General features: G+C 45.7%; 1 protein-coding gene across 1 annotated transcript in view; it reads right to left on the bottom strand.

Moving 5' to 3' along the window:
* The window catches only part of MED13 (mediator complex subunit 13), a 1,552,815-nt gene that overhangs the window by 734,827 nt on the left and 798,955 nt on the right, over positions 1-19,033 (bottom strand). The window contains exons 17-18 of the mRNA XM_085649419.1: positions 17,970-18,137; positions 17,071-17,294 (exon numbers count right to left, since the gene is read on the bottom strand). Coding sequence (XP_085505545.1) covers positions 17,071-17,294; positions 17,970-18,137 — 392 coding nt within the window. The remainder of the gene's footprint in view (positions 1-17,070; positions 17,295-17,969; positions 18,138-19,033) is intronic.

Here is a 19,033-nt window from a genome sequence, read left to right as displayed (position 1 = left end):
AAAATCTGAATTATTCAAACATACATTACCACATGTACGCAGACGAAACAACTGAACTTGAAAATCTCTACTCCGGAGGATATTAAACACAATGCTGCCATTGCGAAAACGCAAAATTGGTTAACCCACAATCAACTTAAATCCTCTGAAAACAGAATACCTCCTGATCTTCCCTCGCAAACAATCAACCCCACACATTAATGACTGGCTCAAACAACTAACGGCCCTCAAATGCAACCCCCATATTGTGGACTAAACTAGACCTTTAGGAATAATACTGGACAAACACCTAAATAACCAAGATCACATCAAGACAACAACCAGAGAAGCTAATCAACTTAACACCTTAAGGAAGATCAAACCCTTACTTCCTACCACGGACTTGAATCTGGCAGTCTAAGCACTAGTTATTTCTCGCCTAGATTACGGAATTGTGACCCTAGCTGGACTCCCCAAAGCCAAACTGGCCCCTTTAAAGGCTAAGTTGAGCTCTGCTGCCAGACTCATTACTGGTTCAAGAAAATCTGAACATATCACACCAGATTTAATTCAGCTCATGTGGCTCCCCTTAGAAGCAAGGATTAGTTTCAAGATTACCTGCTTGACAGAAAGCGCTTCACTATAACTCTTCGATTTATTTGGCAAACAAACTTGAACTATCTGGTTTGAATCAATGTAGGAAGCTGGCTCTGAATATACTATACCAAAGTGAGGTATAATGTACACAGAGTCTGGTGGAACACAAAAGGTAGGTAGAGGTAAAGAAGATAGCACCTCATTCTCTATTTGGGGTAGTGTGGTCAATCAGTAAGGCTTTATCAGAGGACAGTGTTAAGCATTTGTTGTACACAGTCAGCAAATTATTTCACACACTCAAAGACAACTTCAGACCAATTGTTTTTGTCTAAAAATATTCTTAGTTATTTTATTTTCTTGAACCAAGCAAGCCTTGCACACGTGAGCAATACATACTTTACAGTAGTAATGCAGTTTTAACAGTTTGGATTGCAATTGTATACGCACTTTGTTTTTATTTACAGTACTGTTACTGAGAAATGCAATGCAATGAAAATACAGTACATATACTTTGAATGGGCTTTTTAGTAAAATGACCAGTACATTACTTTCAGATTACTTTTCTTACACAGTGTAGTATACCTGGATAATACACTGGGACATTTCCTGTAAACAGGTAAGTAAAAGCGTTTTTATTCTTTAGTACAGTTGTAAAAGGTTTTCATAGATTTTCCAATTCCACACTAAAACGTTTCATAGAAAAACAGTCAATGTTATCCTATGGAGGAAAATAGTGTTATCGGTTCAAAGGTAAGTACTTTGTGGTGGGAGTTGGGATTCTGGGGTTAGACTTAGGGGTCCTCCAGGATCAAGGATGCACTCGTTACACCCTCAGTGGCACTAGGGCGGCCGGGTGCAGAGTGCTGAGGCCCAATGTTATCCAATAGTGGAAAGGGGGCCTCCGGTTGGTGGCTGCTGACGAGTAGGCCACTGGGTTGTAGGAGCAAAGCTCCTGGACTTGAGCTCAGGGCAAATGGGGCTTTAGGCAAGCACAAAAGATGCACCCTCAGCGGCACAGGGGCGGCCGGGTGAAGAGTGCGGTTTTGGCGTCGGGTGCCCTGTAGCTTCCAATGGGGAGTCTCAGGTTTGCAAACACAGCAGGCTAGGGGACGAAGGTCTGCTGGGTGCGACCACCACTTGGAGAGGTAAGTTGGGATGCTGGGGGTTGGTTAGGCACAGTCAGTTGGGCCACCCAAGGCCGTAGGGCATCGGGTGCAGATGTGCCTTTTAGGGTAGGATCTTATCAGTTCCTGGTCGCGGTTGGGGTAGCTTTCAGTTTGAGGATGCAGGCCTCGGCTGGAGGCAGGTCAGGTATTCACGGGTTACAGTCTGTGGGATTGAAGACAGGCAGGTCCTCCGGGTTTCTCGAGGTTGCTGGCTGAAGGACACACCGGGATTTTGATGGAGCAGGTTTGAGGTGGGGACAGGCCGGTAGGGCTGGAGCCAAGTCAGTGGGCATCCTCCTCTTGTCAGCGTCAGCACGGCTGTTTGGTCCTCCTTTTCTTCTGGTTTCTTGTCTGTGTAAGCTAGGATCAGGGGTGCCCCTAAATACTAGATTTAGGGGCGTTACAGGTAGGGAAAAGGTTGGGACCAATGGGTCCCTTCCCTGGGGTGAGTACACCCCTTATTATGCCACCCTCCAGTGGGAGGGGGGCATAAGCCTGTCTCTGGTTGGCTGGGTCCTCCCCCCCCCCTCCCCTCCCCCCCCATCTGCAAGATGGCTGGGACTGAGTTGTGCTTCACCCCGCCTCCCCTCCTCCTCCTAAGTGGTTGAGTGGCAGAGGTGGGGGACACCTTTCTCCCTCACTTGTTTCTCTCGATGGTTCTCCCTCCCAAAGTGGCGGTCAGAACCAGGCGGCAAGCCTTTGAAGCTTCCACTTCATGGACCCTGCCCATCCTGGGGGAAGAGGCTTGGCACCTTGTCCCAGGATGAGCATTGTTTAAGGCACCCGAGAGCAGCAGGCTCTCGACCCAGAGGTTCTGAAACAAGTCTGGTGGTGACAGCTGGCCAGAAGCCAATTAGCCGTGACACTAGTTAGATCGTTTTTCAGGGGGCATCTCTAAGATGCCCTCTGAGTGCATTTTCCATTAAATCCCACACGGGCATCAGTGTGGGTTTAATGTGCTGATAGCAAACTTCCCAGTTTTCAGTAATGTCATTATGTTGCTGTGGAGATCATAATGACAAACTCCCAGCACCATATACTCTTAATGGCATTACTGCACTTACAATTTCTAACAACTGGTTTAGACACTGTGGGAGTACAGGGCTCACGCACCTGTACCCTCACCACCAGTATAGTGCACCCTGCTGGAATGGGTGGATGACATATGCCAGGGCAGTGGGTTGTAGGCATGGCACACAGGAATGTGTGCCAAGTCAACTTCACTTTGTTCTGCACCAAAACAGGCAGCCTGCAATGGCAGTGTGTGTGTAAAGGTACAGGGCCCTAATGGTGGCACAAGTGCTGTAGCCCTTACAAGCCTTCCCTGGCCACATTGCCCTTGGTACCTGTGGTACTATTTACACGGGACTGACATGTGGCCAAAGAGTGACAATTAATGCAAAGCACAGTGAATCCAGAAAGATTCACGCTGCAAAACTGGATTTTGTCTCAACGCAGTTTAGGAAAAGGACATAGGGCCTGGGTACCTGTTTGGCAGGAACCCAGGGCACACTTAAAGTGTTTCAGCAGTTTGGCAAAAAGTGGGGGGAACCATGCAGATAGGGGGCACTTTCTTACAGCGCCTTACTGCTGAAACCTCAAATTCTGCAAAAAGAAAACTTACTAGTGAGACTTCTCGGGTATTGCCCCGAGAATCTGAACTCCCTTTCCCCATAAATCAGACTGATCCCCTCAACTATCATTTAATAACAAGCATTTGCAATGCAATAGGTCTCGCAGTTACACGAGTTAAAGCTATTGGCATTGTAAATGACAATGCCAATAGGCATTGTTATTTGCAATGTCAATAGCTCAAACTCGCGTAAATGCGAGACCTAATGCATTGCAAATGCTTGTTTCTTTTTCTGTCACCTTAGTACATCAGATTATATCAGTGCATTGAGAAGTATTTTTGAAAAGTGATAAATTACAAACATGACTTTACAAACATTCATGTTTCCACCCACCCTGACAGCAATGCCAGTCGTGAACTAAGAGGCAAGTCGGTTATGTGCGCCTTTTGGGCAGTCTGGGTTGCTATTATACAGAAACAACATTATGGTTTAGTAAATCAAACACAGAATGTTTTGCACAGAACAAGTCCTGAAGTCTATTATTTAGAGGTCCTTTTATATGTGATAATAAAGTAAAAGGAGGGAAAATTAAATAGAAAAAATTGCCTAGGATCACACTGTTTGATCAGGTGGGGAAACTGGGATTGATACAGATTTTCTGGTTTAACATTGTGCAATTCAGCCACTAGAAATACATGCTTCGCCTCATATACACCCACCTTATCTCTCCCTGCCCCCTCGACAACCACCCTGCTGGCTTCAATGTGGCCCTCGGTCAGGTCATAGACCAAACTTTTTGACCCCTGGGAAAATGTTTGCGAATACTCATGTTTTGGAACATGTTACCTCTTGTCAGTAGATGAAGAGTCCATCGTTTTTAAATAGATTCATTTGGCTAATGGTTTATAAACAAAAGTAGGTACCAATAAAAACTTACTAAACTCTGCAAGCCATATTGGAAGTTTCGATACACGTTCTTGCACATCACGAACACTTTGAGTTGTATTTAGAAGATGTTTTATTGTGCACAGATCCTTATCTGGTTAGACAGCAGGACGCATCACGTGTCTGTTGGCACTGTCTTGTAATTTGCACTTTCCATTCATAAAGCATGTGACGAAGGGCGCCGGGGTTACATCGAGACACTCCTGGAGGCGACAATAAAGGGATGCGAACAAAATGCGCGGCGGACCCTTTAAGAAGAAAAAGGCGGGTCCAGCAAAAAGGAAGCCGGGCACATTCTTATCGCCGAAGCCCCTGGACCAAAAGCTAAAGTAGAAGAGGACCGTGAAAAAAAAGAGAAATTCTCGTAGTTGAAACCCCCTCGTCGCCGAAGGTCTGAGAGGTGTTGTTGTCCTTCTCGTTCTTACTTCACCGGGGAGACTCGCCGACGGGCTGAAAGGGGGAAGTTAGAAGGGACGGGGCTTATGCTGGATGGGAAGAAGACAGACGTTGAGGACGAAAGTGCGCCACAGACAGCCCCGGCGCCCGGCCAGAGGGGCGCGAGAGCACCCAGCGCGAGCTCAGGAGGGCACAGGTGAGCGCGCGCGCCCCCCGTCAAGCGGCAGCGGGTGTGCGGAGGTAGCGCGAGGGCCCCTGCGGGTGAGGAGAAGGAGGGCGCGCGCCAGAGACCATCCGGCGCTGGTGGCGGCCGGGGAAGAGGCTTGAGACGCAGTGGCCCCGGCTGCAGCCAAGGGGGCAGAGCTCGGTGCAGCCCGCGTGGAGGCGAGAAGTTGTGTGTTGAGCCATGGGAAATTGAAACAAGTGTCTTGTGATGAAATCGTTCACAAGTGGCGAGCCTTCAGTTTCATTAATGCGTCACTCGCAGTATTAGATAGAGACGTGTTAAAAGTGGGAGCACGCAAGATCGCTTTGAATTGTGTTGAGCAAAAGGGTTACAATTTTAAAAAGATAATTTAGACTGTAAATCATCAGTTATGCACCATCAATGTCCGTTCCTACTCGCTTTGTTGCTGCCCGTCGTTTTACATTTTTCATTTGAAGCACTTTGCAACCGTTTTTGGCATCTAAATATGACACACAAGGCATATAAACCACGGCAGGGAAAGGGTTCATTAAATTACTCATGTTCTGCTGTTACTGAAAAATATTGTTCTATTCAAGCCCACTGCGTTCCAGTGACAAACGAGCCAAAAACAGGGAGGCTGGCGATTACACAAAAGGGTTCATTATAAGGGAAGGCACATACAAAACGTGGTTTGCAGGAGCTTATTCTAAAAGCAAAGTACTTTAATAGGTAACAGGCCAAAAACAGGGAGGCTGGTGAGGACGAAAGTGAAACTGCATACTGGCTTGCTGAAGGAAGGGAGACAGGAGATGTGCACGCCGCGTGGCTGTAGGCGCGTACACCAACTCAAATCCGCCGAGACCATGCGCGTGCCCATCTCCTGTCCCACTTCCGAGGCAAGTCAGCAACAATAGATCTCGCTGGCGACAGCGCTTCGCGCTGCGTTCGCCAGGCGAGACCTAAAAAGGAAGTCAAAGTGCTACTAATGAAAAAATGTTTGCGCTAAGGCTCATGTACTCTCCTAGCCGGCCAAATTTGTGATACCCATTTAAAAGCATTGGATTTCTATGACCCTGTATATATACATACAGCGGGTGGCAGGGGCTTTGTGACAGCCTCCTGCCTCATTTTGAGGCCCCTTGGTAGGAAGCTGGCTCTGTATATCCTTTACCAAAATGAGGCACAGCACAGAGTCCATTGAAACACCAAAGGTAGGCAGAGGTAAAAGTAGATAATACCTTACTTTCTATTTGTGGTAGCATGGGCGAGCAGTAAGGCTTTATCAAAGGGTACTGTTAAGCATTTATTGTCACACTCAGGCAAGAAATGGCACACACTCAAAGATTGAACACTGACCAATTTGTATTTTATTTCTAGAACCAAGCTAGGCCTAGTGCAGGTAAGTGAAATAATGCTTTGCAGGTATATTGCAGTTGTAACAACTGAAATGCAGTTGGATGTAATTGGTTTGTTTACAGGCAAGTCAGTCAAAATTACTTCAGTTACTTTTGAGATTACTTTGTATGTTATTTTTTAGATTACTTTTTAAGTTACTTGTTCTACTCCTTGTGATATGCCTAGATATCACACTTCCTAGAAAAAAGTTTTTCATGGTTTCATACCAACCAACTCCACACTTCAAAGATTTTTCACAGGAAAGAAGTCAACGCAGTCCTATGAGGTCGACGTGCGCGGTGGCCATCTTTGGATTCTTTTTTCTGTTTCTCTAATGTTTTGTAATTCTTGAGATGGTTTTGAAAACTTACTGATGGTCCTTTGCTTCCCCACCTGTTTGTTTTCCTTATGGGGGAGGCCGGGTGGGTCGCATGTGAACCCAGAAAATTCTTCAAGCTGCAAAACTACTCCTTCTGGTAAGTAACGATTTCATTTTGCAGAGTGAATCCTTTTCTGGATTCACATGCTGTGCATCAGATTATGTAGCGCTATCCCCCGTGTCTCGGAGGCTGTGGTGAAAGGAAGACCTTGCAAACAGGTGTTGAAGCACCCTTTGTCCAAATTAAGCTTCCTTAGTCATTTGTATATCCACACAATAATGCTTTGTAAAGGTGTGTGGTGATTCCCATGTTGCTGCTGCGCAAATGGAATCAATGGGTACATAGGCCATAAATGCCAGCGTTGCTCCTTTCTTTCTAGTGAAGGAGCGGTTGGTTGCATTGTTAGTTCCTTTTTGGCGCTGGTATAATTGCTTTTGTGACAGCTGATGCGGTGTTGGTATGTGCGTAAGCAACCAACAATTGCTTTGTTTTTCTGATCTGTTTTCTGCAAATACAGAAAAGCCCTCCTTACATCCAGGGTATGGAGGCTTCTCTCTGCTTTAGTTTTTTGGTTTTTGAAGAAAACTGGCAGGAGAATGTTTTGATACAAGTGATACTTAGATGCCACTTTTGGCAAAAATTGCGGGTTTGTTTTTAAGATTACTCATCATTGTGGATTTGTAAGTAGGGTTCTTGTATAGTTAATGCTTGCAGTTCACTTACTCTTTGTAGTGACGTCATTGCAATGAGAAAGGCTGTTTTGAGAGTAATATGTTTGAGGTCTGCTGCATGCATGGGCTCAAAGGGTTTTCGTTCAAGTGAATCCCACTGTAGTTTCGCCCAGCTGTTCGGGGCTCCGACCACTCCGCCTTCTCACCGCTGACCCGCTCTGACTTAGATAGCACCCGTCAATCGGCAACCCAGTCCTGAAGATGATCCCGACTAGATAGGATCGAAACGCCGTCGACCAACTTTTAGCGCAATTCGAGGCGCACGTCTCTATGGTTCACTGAAATATTTTGAATAATACGAATCAATGCCTCAAACTTTTAAAATTGAACCATAACTCTGTATATATTCTTCACATTGTCATCTTGCGCTTTTCGCTGTTCTTCACCACGTGTCACTTGCGCCGTCACTTTTCATGTCACGAGCACAACGTGCACCTATTGTTTTTGGGTTTCCTTTTCAATTTATGCCCGCAGTGCTGATACAACTGTATTGTATAAATTGCTATAACCAAATATATGATGCCATGAGCACTTCCAAAACAACATGAGTCTCCCTTCTTCCTTCGTGTAATTATTTGTACATACATGTAGAATTTCCTTTTCTTCAATAACACCAGTTGAGACACTGTCCATTTCACTGTATAGCATTTTCTTGTTGGCTTTTCTTTTGCTTCTTTTAGAATTCCCATGGTTATGAGCAGTAGATTGAGATGCCCAAATTCAATGTATTCAGGTGCCAGGCTGCTAGATGTAAAGTTGCTGGTTCTGGGTGAAAAATCTGGCCCTGTTGCATTGTCAGCAGGTCTTTTTCTGATTCGATCCTGACCACTTCTACTTTGGATAGTTCTAAGAGAGTTGAGAACCAGGTTTGTCTTGGCCAATGAGAATCATATTTGTTCCTGGTTCCTTTGCTTTTTGTAGCAATATTTGTATTAGGGGTATTGGTGGAAAAGCGTAAACAAATGTCTGACCAATTGAGTGAAAGAGCATTTCCCTTTGACAAGTGGTGTGGAAACCTTGAGGCAAAGCTTTGGCATTTCTTGTTCTGCATTGTTGCAAACAGGTCCAACACTAGCGTTCCCCAGATGTTGAATAGGTACTGTTGTCTGTTTTTACTCCAATTCGTGGGAGCAGTTGTTTTGTCTGCTCAGTTGGTCTGCTGTAATATTGTCTACCCCTGGTAGATGTACTGTCTGTAGATTGATTTGTTGTGGTATTGCCCAATGCCAGATTTCCTGTGCAAGTTTGCTCAGGGGAAAGGAGCTTGTTCCACCCTGTTTGTTCAGGTAGAACTTTGTAGTTGTATTGTCAGTTTGTATTAAGATGGTTTTCCCTAAATAGGTTTCTGGAATGCTTTGAGTGCAAGAAAAAACTGTTTATCGCCAAAAAATTGATGTTTTGTGGAGTCCTGTTCTCTCCACTGACCATGAACTTTCAGCTGGTTGAAATGTGCACCCCACCCGTTGACGAATGCATCCGTGGTGATTGTCACAGATGGAGTTGGGTCCCTGAAAAGTCTACCCTGTGCTATGTTTTTGGATGCCCGCCATTGTCTCTCTGCTTGCACCTTTTGTGTAACAACCACTAGATCCTCCCAACTTCCTTTGGCTTGTGAGTAGCTGTTGGTGAGCCATTCTTTAAATGGGCGCATGTGTAGGCGAGCGTGAGGGATGAGTGGGATACATGATGCCATCATGCCCATTAGTTTCATTACTTTCCTCACTGTCAGAGACTGACCCCTTTAGTAGAGGGCTGTTCGTGATGGGATAGTTTGCATTATGGCTTGTGTGGGATAAGCCTTGGCGTATATTGTGTTCAGTCTTGCTCCCGTCTTGCTCCCAGGAAGGTTTTTTCTCTTTCTGGTGTTGTAGAAGATTTCCTGTGGTTTATTGAGAAACCCAGGTTTTGTAGCGTTTGAATTGCTTTTTGAACATGATTGTGGCATATTTGTTTCGTGCGTCCCCTTATTAGCCAGTCTTCTAAGTAGAGGCAGATGTGGATTTTTTCTCTTCTCAGGTGTGCCGCTACTGCGGCTAGACACTTTGTGAACACCCGTGGAGCCGATTTCATGCCGAACGGGAGTACCTTGAATTGGTTTTGTGTTCCGTTGTGTAGGAATCTTAGGTACTTTGTGCCCTTTGTTCATAGGGATATGCAAGTAGGCGTCCTTGAGGTTTATTGTTGCTAAGTAATCCCCTTTTAAATCTGTGGGATTATTTCTTGAAGGGTACACATCTTGAAGTGTTGTGTTAGTATGAACTTGTTTATGAATCTTAGGTCCATGATTGGCCTTAGAGTCTGGTCCTGTTTGGGTACTAGGAAGTAAGGCGAGTAGTTTCCTTTGTACCATCCTTGTCTTGGTACCTTTTCTATAGTCTGTTTTTGGTATAGTTCTTTGATTTCTGCAGTGATTGTTCTGATCTGGTTAATTTTCTTATTTTGGGAGGATTTGCAGGCAGTGTCTTTGTGAGCTCTACGCAAAATCTGTATTCTACCAAATGTAATATCCATTTGTCTGTTGTGATCCGTTTCTATTGTCTGTGGAAAAAGGATATTCTCCCCCCTCCACTGGTGTTGTGTGGGTCCTTTTCCGTGAAAGTCAGTTAGACCAGTTTCCTCTTCCTCTAAAGGATTGGCCTCTTCCTCTGCCATTCCCTCTTCCACAAAAGGGCTGCTTTTACTGTTGTTGCCAACCTTGATAGCTAGACTGTTGACCCATCTGTTGGTTTGGGTTCTGTCCTTGAGATTGTTGTGGTATCTGCTGTCCTTGACCAAAGCGGACTACCTGTTGTCTTTTAGTTAGAGAAGCCTCCTCTTTTACCAGAGCTTCTTTGCTGTAGGACCCCCATTGCCCTTGCTGTTTCATTGTCTTATTTAATTTGCTGAAGGGATTCATCCACTTCCTTGCCAAACAGAGATTCTCAGTTGAACGGTCTATTAAGAATTGATGTTTAAAGCCAGAATTTCTGAGCCAGGAGTGCCTTCTAAGGATGGTTCCTCTGCACATTTGCCTGCTTGCAGTGTCTTCTGCATCTAGGGCTGACTTTAGGCAGGTGTTAGCTACATTTTTCCTTTCTTCGACAATAGATTTTGCCCTCTTTTTATCCACTTCGGGGAGTTTGTTCAGCAACTCTTCTATTTCATCCCACTGTTGGTGGCCATATCTGTTTAATAGGGCATAAAACTTGGCAATGTGCCACTGTGTTGCTGTCTCTTCCTCCATTCTCCTCCCCGCCATGTCCATCCTTTTACTTTGATTTTCAGGTGGTGGCCCTGTGTTGGAGACTGCATTGGCTCTCCTCCTGGCTGTGGGGACAATAATAGCAAAGCACTGTACTTCCCTGAATATATTTTGGGTCTTTTGAGGAGGGTTTGTACTTTCTCTACTCTGGGGGTTACCCCCTTGCTTGAAGTTGGTTCTTTGAATGCTTCTTTGCCTTGGTCCAGGATACTTGGCAGCATAGGCAGGTATTGTGTTCCTCTTGCAGCTGGTGCCAGTGTTTCTAGCAAGAAACATGTGTCCCTTTTGCTTCCTCTAAGGGTACTCCAAATTGATTTGCTGCCCTTTTGACAATGTCACTGTAGAAAGCTATGTCATCTGGAGGTGAGGCTTTCGAAGGGTAGCTGCAAATCTCTTCTGGGCTCTTGGTTTCAAGGTCGTTCCACTCGTCCTCAACATTTTCAGAGTTTTCCTCCTCTTCAGGTATGTCTCCGTATTCCTCTGGTTCTTCGCCTCGAGATTCCGGTGTTGGCGGAGAGTCGAAGAGCCCTTCTTCCTCCCTTTTGGCATCTTCTGCCTCTTCGGCGTCCACGTTCTCCAGTTCGGCCGCCGGTGTTTTTGGGATTCGAAAATCCTACAGCGAGGCATCGAAGTCCTCCTTCCTTTGTAAGAGCATTGCCATTTCTTCCTTGAGTCTTCTTTTGTTTTTGACTTTGAGGGCCCTCTACTTTCGTGGCCAGATATTTTATTTTCTTCCCGACGTCAGTCTTCGGCGGTGTAGTGTTCTTTTTTGTGGGTTCAGTGTCGACCCTTTGTTTCGGCGTCTTCTGCGATTTTCCCTCCTCGGTAACCTTCAGTTGGGTTCCATGGGGTTCTTTCAATCGCGGCTGACCTTCGATCGCCTTTTTGCTCGGCATCGGGGCTGCTTTGTGCACCTTATGTTCGTGGACCTTTGGTTCAGATGGTTTTTTTATGGTGTCTTACCTTCTCAGTCTTCTTTTTCGTATTCTTAGCCTTTTTCTCAGCGTTGATTTTTTCGGAGTCCCCCTCTAGGGCCTCGCCATCCGATCCCTCTTGCGATGACTCCGCTGGTGCTCCAGGTTTCTCCTCGTCACTCGAGAAACCCAGGTCTCTCAGAGAGGTTTTCTTCGTTGTCTGCGACATTGTGGCATAGTGGGCCTGTCTCGGACTACGGCGTGTCCTTGGCGTTTTCAGTAGGAATGCTGCGCAGGCCTCAAAGTCCTTTTGGTCTTCGGGCAGGCAGAGGTTGCAGACATTGTGTGGGTCACGTTGAGCGTACTTGTGGTGGCACTTGGGGCAGAACTTGAAGGGCGTATTCTCCATGGCCCCTACCTCGCCTCCATTTGTGGACCGGAGTGGTCCTCTGGTTCTGCCTTACTCACGACGATCGATGGCATTTCTTTGTTGATGTTCGATGATTTAGTTTGTTAATCATCTTTTTTTCGAAGTTTTTGGGGAAAAATCAAAACTTTCTTCAGAGCTTCCGGTCTTGCTTCCAGACTCAACGGCGGAAAAAAGAATCTGAAGATGGCCACCACGCACGTCGACCTCCAGGATACAGTCGGTCTTCACACAGGGGACGTACCAGGCACCAAATGGTGGTCGACAGCGACCAAAACAAGAGAAAAAAAAAAAGGAAAAAAAACAGTCAATTCCGGACCCAACCACTAGATGGATGGCAGAATGATGCACAGCATGTGAATCCAGAAAAGGATTCACGCTGCAAAACTTGGGGTTGTCTTCTCCAGGGCGGCTGGATGCAGGGGTGTCTTTTGAGTTAGTTGTGTCTCCATGCAGAGACTGCAGGCGACGTCGGGAAGTCCTGGCGGGGTCAATCCATGCTGGACTCGGACTCTGGAGCGCTGTTGGACCTCGATGGGACCGGTGGGCCACCTGGAATCGGGGCATAGGCGTCGAGTGCAGTGGTGGTTCCAGGCGTCAGGTTTCTTTGTCCTCAGCAGGCTCAGAGTATGGCCTGGGAATTTCTTTGGAACAGAGCTGCTGTTCACAGGAGATCCAGTCTTTGTTGAAGGCAGTCCGTCCTCCTAAGGTTCTGGAGGTCGCTGGATGCAGGACAGAGGACTTTTAGAGCAGGATCTCTGGAAACTGCAGACGGGCCTGTAGGGCTGGGGCCAAGTCAGTTCTTCTCTGCAGTCGCCTCTGCTGGGTGTCTTCTTTCGTAGGTTAAGGGAATCTATCTTCTTGCTTCAGGGCTGCCCCCTAAATACTGTATTTAGGGGTATTTTAGGGGTCTCGAGGACAGTAGCCAATGGGCTACTGGCCTTAGGGTGGCTACAACCTTAGTGTGCTCACCCTACGTGGGGGAGTGGGCACAATCCCTAATCCTGATGGGAGAGTTCCTGCCATCTGCAAGATGGCGGGCACTGAAGTGTGCTTCACCTAGCCTCCCCTACCTGAGGGGCAGGGTTGGCAGAAGTGGGCACACCTTCTGGGCTGTGCTAATTGTTCCCACCTGCCTTCCCGCCGAGAAGGGGCCTGCTCCTGTTAGCAGGAGAGGTTAGGGGTCGCGTTACAAAGCCGGCAAGGCCTTTGAAGCTCCCCTGCCACAGATGGCTCCTCCTGGCCTGGGGGAGGTGTCACCACCTCCGCCCAAGAAAGGCTTTGTTTCTGGGCTCAGGGAGCAAAGGCTCCCAACTCAGAGGTCCAGAAACATGTCTTGTGGTGACAGGCTGGTGTGTACCAGTCAGGGAACCCACTAGAGGCTCGTCGTTTTTCAGGTGACATCTCTAAGATGCCCTCCGAGTGCATTATATATTAAATCCCACACTGGCATCAGTGTGGGTTTATTACGTTGAGAAGTTTGCTACCAAACTTCCTAGAATTCAGTAAAACCATTATGTTACTGTGGAGTTCTTAACGACAAACTCCCAGACAATATACTCTTTATGACTATACTGCACTTACAATGTCTAAGAATGGACATAGACACTCTAGGGGTACAGTGCGCATGCAACTGTCCCCTCACTAGTGGTATACTGCACCCAGCTGGAGCGGTGTCTTACCTGTACCATAGGCAGTGGGTTGCAGGCATGACTTTTCACCTTTCTCTGCACCAAAACACACAGCCTGCAATGGCAGGGTGTGTGTGTGTGTGTGTGTGTGTGTGTGCGCGCGCTAAAGTACAGGACCTCTAAGGGTGGCACAATATGTGCTGCAGCCCTTAGGGGCCTTACCTAGTCACAGTGCCCTTGATACACATGGTACATTTTACAAGGGACTTACAGGTGGACAGAGAGGTGTCAATTGGGGGTACAAAGGTACAGATTTTAGGAAAGAACAGAGGCCCTAGGAACCTGATTGGCAGGGACCCAGACCACATCAAATCCAAGTGCATCAGAAATCTGGCAAAAAGTGTGGGGGTTACTGCAACAGGAACCCAGCTTTCTAAACCCTCCCATCCTGTTTCTCTCTAGATTTTATCTGCTTTACTGTTTCTTCCTTCTTGACCTCTTGTAAAGCTCTCTAATACTCATTTAAATTAAAAAAAAACATGGATTCTGCTCAGTCTTTGGAATTTTGTGAACACACTTGTGGAAGTGGTGATCACAAAAAGCAATTCCTTGAATTGATGATACTGACCCACTTACCACTAATCGTAGGTAACGGAGATGAGCGGTATAGATAGCTATACGAAAGTAGGAGTCCTTAAGATAAAGAGCTGACAAAATGCCCTTGCTATAGAAGAGGAATACGGACCTGCACAGTGACCATATAGAAGAGTTCTGAAAGGATGTTGAGGGGGCCTAGAGATCATGAACTTGCCTTTGAGATCCAGCCTTCTTGGGGATGATAAACTAAAGGGAGTAGACTCCACCTTGGTGTTGTAATGGTGCTGGTTCTATTATGCCCTTGATGAAAAGCGCTTGAACCTCTTTTTGAGGAAGGCGCTGGTGTTCCAAAGAAGGGAGAGGAGGGGGGGGGGGGGGGGGGGGGGGGGGGGGAGAGATTGAGTGCTGGGTGGAATGTTTAATGGTGTTGGTGAGTTCTAGGCAGTGTCCATGTTGTATGATATAAAGTACCCACTGGTCAGAGGTCATCTCTTCCAAACGAGAAAGGAATCCCTATAGAGTTTTGCCAACAGGTATATTGGGATTTTTTTAGGGGAGGGCAAGGGAGGGGCATTGGTTTGGGCTGTGAAAGGGAGTTGCTCCTTGGTGGAGGGAGCTCCTGTAGCAGCACCTTCCTTGGTTCTGCCTTTGGTATTATTTCCCCAGTAACCACTCCCTGAGTACCGTCGGTGGTACTACTGTTGCCTTTTGTAGGATGCGGGAGATTCGGGGGATGAGGTTTTACTAGCATCCATGTACTGAGACCTATGAAAGGATTCCTGAGGTGACAGCGCATGAGGGTCCCCATCGCCTTGACTGTACCCATGTCTTTTTTCAGTTTCAAGCATCTGGTCCAAACAGATTTTAGCAGAACAGATTTAACAGATGCTGCTGACTTCTGGCTTGAAGCCAGAGACACGGAGCCAGGCCAGCCAGGAAGCTGGTGTTAATACCTCAGGTATGTAGCAGATTGTGGCATTCAAGATGGTCTTGTCTTTGGCCACATCCTCCTGACCATGCTGTTCTTACTGACCTTAGGCATTTGAGTGCCATGTGAACCACTAGAGTGTCAGGTGGAACGTGGCTGCAAACATAAGGCAGGTCAATGAGCAAGGATTTCTACTTCTCTATAGTCTGCATAACAGCCTGGGCTTTGACCGTCTCTGGAGCTTTTTGGGCGTTTTCAGCATTCCCTTCAGCATGGGGGGTGGGGAGGGGAGGGGGGGGCTGGACTGTATGTTAAGTAGACTGTTTCGACCAGGGAGTCATTGTCATCCTGGAAGACATGGATGTCTACTTTAAGAAAGCAGCAGCTCTGTGGATGACCTTGCAATAGGAGGTAGTATCAGGTGGAGAGGGTTTTGCCCGACAGAGGCTAGGGTCTGTGTTGCCGTGGAGATCGTCATACCACGGGTCGTTCTTGGTTGTGGGTCATGGGGAGCATTAGGCCTGTGTGGGTACAATGGGTTGTGTTCTCCTTCCTCATCTGAAGAGAGTGTTGCGACCTATGTGGTGCGGCTAGAGGAGGTGGAATATATGGTGGTGGCTGCAAGGGTGGAGAAGGTGGTCGAGGAGGGGGAGGCGAGCAGCGATGGGGCCCCTGTCCTAGGCTTTTGTGCCCTGGAGGACACCTGGATTCCAGGTCAATCTGCTACTGGAACAACCACTTGATTCTTTGGCAATGTGTCCAGTGACTGTAGCGTGGGCTTGGTAGTAATTTTTTCCATCTGCAGGTGTAAAAAAAAAAAAAAAAAAAACATGTTTGGCCGAGCGTCAAGCTTCTTCCGTAGACATTGGAGAATGGGTTGCTTCGAATTTCAGGAGTTTGCAGTCGATGGCACCTTCAGCGACACATGGGTTTTCAGCACAGAGTGTGAAGGTGTTTTCACTGTAGTAGTCTGCTTCAGCACCGGGGAGGCTTTCAGTGCTGGAATGCTCTCATCAGGCTCAGGGGAGAGGCAGGGATTACAGAGCTGGTAGTAGTGTGTGCAGGGAAACTTTGTATTACATCGGGGGCAGTACTGGAAGGGCATCCTTTCCATCACAGACCAGGCATTGTGGATGAGAAGGAGGTGCTGAGAAAAGGTGGGAGTGAGCCCGGCAGAAATGGTGTGAGGACCTGCAAGGCTGAAGGTGTCGAGGTTTGCGCAACTGTAGGATGAACATCGACACCAATGAAGTGGGACGGAGTGATGATTTCTGGAATTAACTGGAGACGGATAGATGAAAAAACCTGCCAGAAGGCGCTATTGGGTGCCGAACACTGAGCCTGGTCGGCACACATCCAAACTAGATGGCGTAAAATACAATCAAACAGTGCAGCCAGTGTCCATACACATTACAAGCTAAAGAAGGAGTCACTATGGCTTGTGGCTTGTAAGACGTCAAAGAAAAAGTTGCAAACGTTCAAGCCCAATACTAGATGGCTGGTCTATGCAGAGAATGTACATCTATATTTACACATGCTATTAACAAGTAGTTCTCTGAATGTAAGCCGTGGAAGGATACAACTCTGCCAATAAAAATGGCAAGAAGGCTTTACAACAAGGGTGGGACAAACCAGTAAAGGATAGACAACAAACTAATAAGCAGCAAGCAAATGAGATGAAAAAAAGCGCCAATCAATGTGATGCAGGTGTAGCTGCCTCCAGGTGAGATCTAAATATAGTGACCCTTGATCATAAAATCTTGCAATAGTTCTGCAGACCTTTTACAGTCCATCAACTGGCACTTTTACTAGTTAGCCCAGCTAGCGCTCTCTAGTTTGAAGAGCATTTATTGCTTTAAGAAATGTAAGTACGCTAAACTGGAAGCTTAAATGAAAGTCTTTACAGCTTGCACAGACCTTTTCAAAGCAATTTAAAATTTCAGCAGATATACAAAATCAAATCCTAATTCAAGTATGCATACCTCATATACTGCTGTAAGATCTCTAAAGAAGCTTTTTGCTCCATTGAGCAGTGCCTCATTCTCAGGACAAACTACAACGTAGGCAATGTCTCGCTGAGATCCATACGGCTCTAGCATCAGCCTCTCCCAGTACGGCAAAGCAAATGGTGAAAGTACCAAAAAATCGTGATCATATCCCAGCAAAAACGTAGGAATTGGCAGTGGTTCTGGGGATTCATCAGTTCCTAAAGCACAAAATTAGATTGTTTAACATTAAACCAAAACAAACAACAAAAAAGACAGCCATGCTATATTTTCATTGTATCAGATACAAGCAAAACAGTAATTTAGGTACCTGATTTAGGTATGAATGAAGCAGTGCCTTTCACCTAGGTGAATGTAGTCACATCTTTTAAGGCAATAGTACTGTCTTGATCAGAATGACTTCACTGATATTATCTAGTGATGACTACTACCAGGAAAGTTACAGCATACTTATTACTTCTCTCAAAAGACTGCTTATGTGCATGTAATTTACTCATTGGCTCAACCTTACACTCCTTCTAGTAAGCAGTAAAGAGGATGCTGGCATTCTCATTATGTTAAATCAGTGCAGCAAAGACTAGTGCAGCTTAATTACAAGCGCTCGTCATAGTATTGTTACTATTAATAAAGTACTAATAAATCTGAATTTAAAAAACTTCTAACAGAAGCTAAAACTACCATTATGCAGCAAGACAATTACCATGACATGAAAGAAAATCACTTGTAAAACTATCATGTTTCCTGAGCTGCAGCAGTTTAATCCATCTTATGAAGAACTGATTCAACAAAAAGTTAAATTCCAAAATAATGTAACTGTTGCGTGCATAAACTACTATAGTTTTACGAGTGGAGCAGATTAATGCAATGTAGTTTACCGTAAGTGCCTCGGCCAGCCATTTTGTGAAACTGTTGCCACGTGAGGGGGCCTTGTACACCCCAAGATCGGACTGTTCGTTTTTTCTGAATAGCATCCTGCAAAACTGGCTGGAGGGAAAGAAGCATTCGAAGGATGTCTTGCGAACACTGCATGCTCACATCCACAGCTGGAAGAGATTGGAGCAGAAAAAAAGCATATGGCTGATTCAAAATGCGAGTAAGACAAGACAGTGGTTTAATACAATAAACATTTGAGTCAGTAGTGCAAACAGTTTCACATTTAGGTACAAATTATACAATCTTAAATCATGCTTTATAGTGATATCTTGCCTGATGCTGGCACCAGCGTAGCACTGTTTAACTTGTGGAAAAGCTAGTAGTCATGAGACATAACTTTGTATGAGGCTACTGTACTACTACAACAGCAACATTTGCATATTACTCTGCAGACTTGCATATATAGTTTATGCCATGCTGTGCTCAAGTGTAGTTATATTCAAAGATATTTAAACACAACCAGAAGATAAAACTTTAAATCTGTGCAGTGACAAAATACTCCAATAAATAGGCCTTGTGAAGATAGGATCAAACTGCCTAACAGAGACATGAAACTGCAATACAATATGCAGTGTTGCCTCAGATTAATTATATGATGCATTGTTAACACAATTTAATTTACGCAAATGTATGCTCATTAGTAATCTTTATAACATGTTTATTGGGCCCCATTGCAAACACACAGACTCATGCAATGCACCAGTGGTTGTCTTTCTATAGATCTCTAGGATAAAAGCTTGTTTGCAAATCCTTTTGGCCCATTTTGACAAATGCTTTGTGTTTAGTGTTGGAGGGGGAGCTGGAAAGAGGCACCAAGGATACTGGTTGTTGGCTTCAAAGGGTACTTTTCAAATTTAAATTGGCACCAAGAATTTGAGTTTAGCACCTATAAAATAAATTTCCAAAAAACAGTAGATGGAACACCAAATGTGATACATAGACAGGAGTAAATGAGAATAGTCTTACAGTGTGAATCCATTCAGTGATATTTAAGTATCCAAACAAT

Source organism: Triturus cristatus, chromosome 3_2 (assembly GCF_964204655.1).
Source record: "Triturus cristatus chromosome 3_2, aTriCri1.1, whole genome shotgun sequence".
NCBI lineage: Eukaryota > Metazoa > Chordata > Amphibia > Caudata > Salamandridae > Triturus > Triturus cristatus.
The sequence above is the reverse complement of the archived record's forward strand: the minus strand, read 5'-3'. Positions and strand labels throughout refer to the sequence as shown.